General features: G+C 44.8%; 1 protein-coding gene across 1 annotated transcript in view; it reads left to right on the plus strand.

The window, feature by feature from the left end:
• Positions 1 to 6,758, plus strand: part of DOCK1 (dedicator of cytokinesis 1) — a 254,970-nt gene extending 248,212 nt beyond the window's left edge. Inside the window, exon 52 of the mRNA XM_014308424.2 lies at positions 3,815 to 6,758. Within this exon, the coding sequence (XP_014163899.1) occupies positions 3,815 to 3,910 (96 nt within the window). The 3' untranslated portion in view covers positions 3,911 to 6,758. The remainder of the gene's footprint in view (positions 1 to 3,814) is intronic.
• Positions 6,759 to 7,952: the final 1,194 nt, after the last annotated feature.

Here is a 7,952-nt window from a genome sequence, read left to right on the forward strand (position 1 = left end):
CCTGGGTGGCTGATGGTCTATTTACATCCCATTTCTGCTGCTTCTGACCTAATTAGATGCCTTAATTCTTCCAACTAAAGTGCTTCTCCCTGGATCTCCAGAGCGTGTCCTATCAATGACCACTGAATTTCAAAGAGTTCCTTGTCCAGGAAGAAATCTCATGCAGTGCCACAAGGACCCTTTTGGAGAGTCAAGTCCTGCTTGATTTTTTTTTGTAGTTGTTTCTTTTAACAGTATTCTATGAACGAAAAACAACTCATCTCTTGTTTTGCTGCTTGAGAGTAGCAGAAGAAAAAAACTTAAAGAAAGCATTTTCTCATCTTCTGTAATTGATTTTTACTACATCTTGAACACGCCTGGTGTAGTGCAGTTTATATCTCTCTGTAAGAGAAGACGGACAAATGTTTTTAAACTTGATTCTTTTCTGTATCAGGGAAAGAAAAGAAAACCAGCAAACAAATGGGAGCAATTTCATGTCTGAAGCAGCAGGAACAGATTGTTTCTGTGTTGCAGATGTGCCTTTTACATAAGGTTTCTGCTTCCCCTGAGGTACCCCTGAGTCAAGGATTCTGCCCAAAATAGGTTGGGATGTGAAGCAGCAGCCTCTGTCAGTTTGTCAGGAAGGAAAGGGAAGAGTCAGGATCACAATTAACCACCGAGATATAAACACCAACTCAGCAAAGAGAGTCTTAATTAAACACAAAATCAAGGCAAACTCTATTTTTATTGCAAAGTTTCTAAGGAGAAGCACAGCACAGATAAACTTTATAACCTGATAATGTTTTTTGTGAGCAAAGTGTTAAAAGGAGGGAGGAAATGTGGTTGAATTTCTTCTGTCCTGGGATAAAAGGAAGGATGGACCAGCCCTGGGAGTGATGCTTTGGAGTTGCCCCAGCTCCATAATGGAATGTTTTGTCTTGCAAAATCCCCAACAGTGGCACCCCAACCAGCATTACACATCCTACTTAATATATTCATTGGGAACTTATTATATAAATGAGCGTGTGCTAAATTTATCCGACTTTCTAATGGAAATTGTAAATTCAATTATAATAATTATCTACCTATCTCTGCTATTTCTTTCTGCCTAATTTGCTTGCAGAATCTGAGCTCGGGTAGGTTTTGAGCTTGTTATTTATAGCATATATATTTAGCTTCTTCTCATTGTATTTGCATTGTCTCTGCTTTTCAGAACCAGGTTTTCAGGGCTGATTTGATTGTTCTCTGATCAATATGAAGGGGCTCATTTGGTTGAGAAATGCCTTTGATCTAATTGAATTGAGAATTATTGCCAATAGAGTGTTATTTAAATTCAAAATGGATTTGCACAAATGATGCTATCAGCAGAGTTGGTGGGGTTTTTTTTCCTGGTGATGAATATGAAGTTAAAGAGAGCAAAGCAAGGAGGAAAGGTTTATGTTTTGTGCTGTGTTTTTGAGGGGCACGTGGTTTATGGAGTTTGAAGGGAATGTCAGCTCCATGAGATGTTCATGTTCTGCAGACCACCAGCATTTCCCTGAGCTTTCCCAGAGCCCTTGCCTGGATACAGGACTGGATTAAGCAAGTTTGCAAAGGTTTTGGAATCTTCAGATCCCAACTGACATTTATTCAGGTGCCTTAGCAGGAATTCAGGAGTTAACACGCCAAGTTAAGAGTGGATTTGCTCAGGTAGAAGAAATATTTAATGGTTCTGGCTGCAACACTTCAGAGGCAGATCAGCAGTGGCATTTTAATTAAAAGTCAAACAAAATCTTCAGTTTTGCATGTAGTAAAAAAATTAAATTCTTATTTTACCTGCCTTTCATATTAATCTGTTGGCTTTTCTGACTCAGAGATCATCGTGTCCCCCTGGAAGCTGGGAACAAGCAGTGCCCGTTTGGAGCCTGCTGTGGGACATCATGGCATCATTTAGGGTGGCAAAGGCCACTAAAATCATGCAGTGCAATGTTCCCCCAGCACTGCCAAGGCCACCACTGCCCCCTGTCCCCAGTGCCAGGGGTGGGTGCCTCTTTTCCAAGCAGGCAGGGAAGTGCAGCTTTCCAGCCTGGCACCCTGGTCCGGTGCTTCACTTTTGGTTCAGAGATTCTCCCTCAGCAGCAGATCAATCCCAATGGATTTCCAAGGTGTCAGAGGGCATTTTGAAGCCAAGGAGGAGGCTGGGAGCAGGCAGAAAGAGCAGTGGTGGTGCTGGAGGGGCTGGGAAATGGAGAGTGGGTGTGGAGCAGAATGGAGAGACAAGCTCAGGGCATGGCTCGCTGGTGGTGGTTTGGGATCGATCCCTCTTCCTTTGCCTGGGAACAATGAGGAAAGGTGTACAATGGAGTGGAAAGTGGTGCTGTCCAGGCAGGATACAGGAAAGAGATTCCAGCAAAGATCCAGCCTGCCTGGCTCAGCCAGTTCACATTCCTAGCTTTCTCCTTATTCTGTGATCAGTAAAACTGTCTGGTGAAATCTCAGATTTGTAACTCCACACTGGCTTCTCCCTGCTTGGGAGAGCATGTTTAGTCACCTTAAAGGTTGTTTTTCTTCTGCTCTTACTCATCTCTGAAAACTCCCAGTCATGAGACTGCAGGAGCATCAGGAGCTGCTCTGAGCAGAGGAGGGACTGAGATGTCCTGCCATCACCCTGAGCCTCTCTTCTTTCTGGGACAGCATCCTTGGATAGCTTTGAAAAGGACCAGCTTTGGTTCTGTGCACTTCCATGGGGTTTCTCAGTTGTTTAGATACCAGGATCTTCCTGACCCTGACAAACCATCAGGAATTGTGTCCAGCACTGAGGCATTGCAGCTGCTTGGGCTCTTCTTGCAGGGTTGGCCAAGGAATTTGGGCAGAGCTGGAGCTCCTCAGGCTGTGCCTGTGTGGAGCCAGCAGCTGGTGCTGGGCTGGGGGAGGCAGAACAAAAACAAACAGCTGGGAAAGCATCACTGGGCTTGGAGGAAAACAAAAGGCCCTGACTGGGGAGTGGGGGAGAATCATAAGAAAAACAAAGCCAGAGCAGAGTTGATGAGCTGTGACACTGCAGCACAGCCTCTGGGAAACCTGTGCTGCCTGCACTGCCAAAATCTGGGAAAACCTGCCTGCAAACTGCAGTGTTCTCCAGCTCTTTCTGCAACACATTTTATCACTTGTAGGTTTCAACATTAGGGAAAAAAGGTCTTAATTTCCATAATGGCTTCTTTAATTTGTCCAATTAGCTGGTGATTCTGACTGGGGATGCTTTTCTGTTGTGAGATATGTAAAGTGATTTAAAATACGTATATTTGAACGTTGTGCATTTCTGTTTGGAATATTTTAATTATAACTTGGTGTGTAATAGTAAATTGTGAGTTACTTATCTCTCTAAATGATTTTAAATTGTTTCTTTTTTGATTTTTTAAAAATATTTCTGTTCTAACTGTGCAAAATCCAAAACATAATGGAAAAGCAATGAAGCCATTGCTTCAGCTTGGTTTTTAAGCTCTGAGTGCCTTGAGGCTGAGGGCAATCGATACAGACCAAGAAATCAATATCCTATCATGATATAAAGTGGGGAATTATAAACTTCTCCAGTGCTTTCAAAAGATTTTTCTCTTAAATATTGAGCTAATTAATCCTGAACTCTTGAGAGATTTTTTTTCACTGTCAAAAGTCAAAGTTATATTTAAAAGTAATGGCTGAGAGCATTCTGTGTTCGCAGCAAATTCTGCAGGGAGAGGTTTTTGTGAGCCAGAGGGCTCCAGACTTACCTGCTGCCTCTTGCACTTAGAGATGACTCAAAACCATTGCAGAATTCCATTCATTCCTAACGTGACCTGCCCAAATTGGTCTTTTCCAGCACCTGCCTCCTCCCCTGCCCAGCAAGACTCCTCCGCCGCCGCCTCCCAAGACGACGCGGAAACAAACGTCTGTTGACTCTGGGATTGTCCAGTGAAGAAGGAAGCGGGTTATTTTCCAAAGATCAAGCTGTAACAATTCATTTCCCTAAGTATTTTATGGTCTATAATGTTTACCTCATTCAGGTGTGCAGTATCTAACATTTAGTGCAATGGTAACTCCGTAAGAAATCCATTTCTCGCCGCGCGTCGGACCCAACACTACATCCCCTTGTTTTTGGGATCATTCCCTCCCATAACTTGAAAGAAATCTGGATTTCTACTTGAGACTGGGAACTCCATCAACTGACAGAACCCTCTTCCTAAACCTTCTCCCTGCTTCTGGATAACGCCAGGCACAGAGCTAAATGTGGAGATTAAAACGAGAGCTGGAAATGTTGTACCTAAAGATTTTGGGTACCTCTGGAGTTTCAAATGAGCAGAGTTTTTGTATAATCTCAGTGTATATAGGAATCAATGACAATATTCACTTGGAATTCAGGGCAAGAGGAGGTTTCCCAGTGAGGTGAAGCTGCTGTAGGATTTCCCTGAATAACAGGGATTTTAGCCCAGGGTTAAAAATCAGACACCACTGATTTGTGAAATTGGTCTGTGTTACAAATAACCTGATTGCAATGAGCAGAGTGGGGATTGGGGGCTGCCTTGGCCACAGTGACCACGATGCCATCGAGTTTAAAACCTCTGGTGAGAGGAGGAAAAGTGCCAGCAGAACCTCCCCTCTGACCATGAGGCTGCTCAGGGAATTTGTAAGGTCCCCTGGGAAAATGTTCTTGCAGGTGCTGGGGTCCATCAGTGCTGGTCCCTTTTTAAACATCACCTCCCAAGGGCACAGGAGCAGCAATTCCCAAATGCTGGAAGTCAAGCAGAGCTGGCTTGGCTGAACAGGGATCTCCTCTTGGCTATCAGGTGGAAAAGGAAGGTGTGTGCTAGTGGAAGCAAGGTCAGGGGGCATGGGAACAACAGAGCTGCAGCTCCCCACTACAGGGAGAAAATTCCTGTGGTCAAAGCTCAACTGGAGTTGGAGCTGCCAGAGCTGTTGGGGACAAAAAAAGAGGTTTTTTCAAATATATCAATGGCAAAAGGCAGTGTAAAAATATCATCAGCCCATTCTAGGGTGAGGATGGGCACCTCACAAACAGGGACAGGGACAAGGCTGAGGTGTTTAACACATCCTTTGTCTGTCTTCAGCGTGGGTCACAGACCAAGGGGGTCCCAGTGCCCCGAGCTGGAGGACCATGACTGTGACAATGATCAACTCCCAGTCAGCCTGGAACTGCAGGATCTGCAGCCCCAGCTGAACCCCTGCAAATCTATGGACCCTGATGGGATTTATCCAGAATCCTCAAAGAGCTGCTGATGCCATCATCAAACCCCTCTTGATGATTTTTGAGCAGTCTGGGGAATCCAGAGAGGTCCCAGCTGACTGGAAGCTGGGGAATGTTGTCCTGATTTTCAAGAAGGGCAAGAAGGAGGACCCTGGGAACTACAGGCCCAGTAAAATCATGGAGATTATTCTGGGAGGTCCTGGAAAACACCTGGAGGACAGTGAAGTTCATGGGTCACAGCCAGCACAGCTCCTTCAGGGAAAGTCCTGCTTGTGGAACCCAGTTTCCTTTTACAGCAGGGTAACCCAGCTGCTGAGCCAGGAAAGCCAGGAGATGGAATTTTTTTGGACTTCTGCAAAGCTTTTGATACTGTCTCCCACGGGATCCTTTTGGACAAAATGTCCATCCTACAGCTGGAGGAACACATCACGGGATGGGTGAGCAGCTGGCTCAGGGTGGGGCACAAAGGGTGACAGTGACTGGGGTGGCACCAGTCACAATATAACAAAGACATCAAACTGTTAGAGAGTGTCCAAGGGGAAGGGCCTTGAGGAGAAGCCATGTGAGGAGCAGCTGAGGGCCCTTGGAATGTCCAGCTGGAGGAGAGGAGACTGAGGGGAGGCCTTGGTGGGTCAGCAGCATCCCCCTGAGGGAAATGCCACAATGCATTGTCACAATCAGGGACAGGAGCCAGGGAATGGCTGGAGCTGGCCTGGGGGGTTTAGGTTGGATTTAGGGAAAGGTTCATCCCAGAGGGTGCTGGCACTGCCCAGGCTCCCCAGGGAATGGGCACAGCCCCGAGGCTGCCAGAGCTCCAGGAGGGTTTGGACACTGCTCCAGGGTGGGATTTTTGGAGTGTCAGTGCAGGGATAAGAGCTGGATCAATGATCCCTGAGGGTCCCTCCCAGCTGAGGATAATCTGTGATTGATGGCTTTGTAAAATCAGTCATGGGTGATCACCCACTGCCACTGCCATTCAGCTGGGGTGTCCATGAGGGGGAAAACAAGGAAGCCTTGGAGCTGCCAACAGCACGAGGGTGTGGCAGAGAAAACAGTGAGCAGAGAGGAGACTCCTGCTCATTCTGAACCTAAATGTTGAGTACAGAAACGGGAAGAGCTTTTTCCTTTCTCTGTTGTGTAATATTTCATGTTGGATTAGGATGAACTGAACGGAATCACTTTGTCCTTGTGCCATCATTCTGTACAGTGTTTGTATATATGATGGTTTTTAGAATGTTTTAATTTTTATGGTGCCTGCTTTTCACGTCATAATGATTAATGTGCCTGCAAAGAATGCTTTATGTATTCTTAATTTCCTAATTGCTGAAAGTGTAAAGAAAAGACAAAAAGCGTTTTTTTTTTTCCAGATATTAAGCTCTGAGAAATATCAGACTGATGGGATGGGGTTTTGGGAGGGAGGAAGGAAACTAACTTTATATTTTAGCGGTTTTTTATTGTCATCACACTTTGGTTTTTTTTATTATCTACAATCTTTTTACTCTTACAGTAGATTGTTTTTAAATATACCACTGACTCAAAAAAATAAACTATTATTTTAAAAGCTTGTCTATGAAAATGAATACATTCCCTGGATATTTTTGGTCCTCACTGCAGAATTTTGGGAACTAGTGCATTATGTAGAAGGCTGTGCGTACACTTTCTTTTTTTCAGGACAGTTTAGGAGGGGAACTCATGAGAAAACTGAAATCTTTTACTCTGCTGTTGTGGTTGTCCCTGCAGGTTGGAGCTAAAACACATCAGCACTAAGAACATCCATCCCTGTGTGCTGTCCATGCCCAGAATGATGGCTTGGGTATCTCTTAAGTGAATGCTTCAGAAAACAGATGACTTTTATGTAATATTTTCCACCTCAGGTACCTGCTACACGATGCAAGTTGCAAGCAGAAGTGACTTTACACAGCAGTAAAACAACACTGTTGTTACAGAGGCAGAAAAATTGCCCTTCTCATAAAAAGTGGCTCCTGTGGTCAATTACATATTCTCATTTTTTTGCCTCAAACCACGGTGTCACTTTGGATCAAACAAACACACTTTTCCTTGCTGTAAAATCAGCTCCTGGAGTGTCTCAGGATTTACTGCTGGATCTCATCCTGCAATTCCCTCTTTGGTTTGTTCCTATAATCTCTGCTCAAGAGGAGCAGGCAGGGAAGGATTCTTGGCTGAAGTCAATCAGATATCCATAGTCAATCAATAACATATCACAACTCTAAATCTATAAATCTTGTATTTAATTGAGAATTGCTTTAGAGGCTGCTCTTGCTGCTGCTCATGCTGGGATCCTGGGTGAGTTTTCCTCTTTTCTGTTCCATTTGATTCCTAAAGGATGGGAGGAGCTTTCCATCGGCCTTTCAGGGGATGCCTGTAAATTGTGTTTCTGATAATGTGTTTGTTTTCCCACGTCCCTAGCAAATTCCTGTGCTCGTGCAAGTGTTACAATTCAGCCCTGTGAGACTCCTCAGACAAGAGCTGCACTTCCAAATCGGTCTCACAGCACAAACTCCAAATCTCATCTCTGTGTGTGTTTTACAAATATGCAAGCCGAGCCTGGGAATTGAAAATCAGGCTCTCAGAGCTGCTCCCAGACCTGACTTGTCACCCTTTCACCATCTGACAGCTCCTAGGCTGTGCCTTGTGCAGAACCCAGAATGAACCAGGGCCCTCCAGGCAGTGGACAATCCCAGGACTGTTGTCATTACTCATGGTTTGCTCTCTCCTGTTCAGTCCAGTTGGGAGT

The sequence above is a fragment of the Geospiza fortis genome, unplaced genomic scaffold (assembly GCF_000277835.1).
Source record: "Geospiza fortis unplaced genomic scaffold, GeoFor_1.0 scaffold452, whole genome shotgun sequence".
Classification (NCBI taxonomy): Eukaryota; Metazoa; Chordata; class Aves; order Passeriformes; family Thraupidae; genus Geospiza; species Geospiza fortis.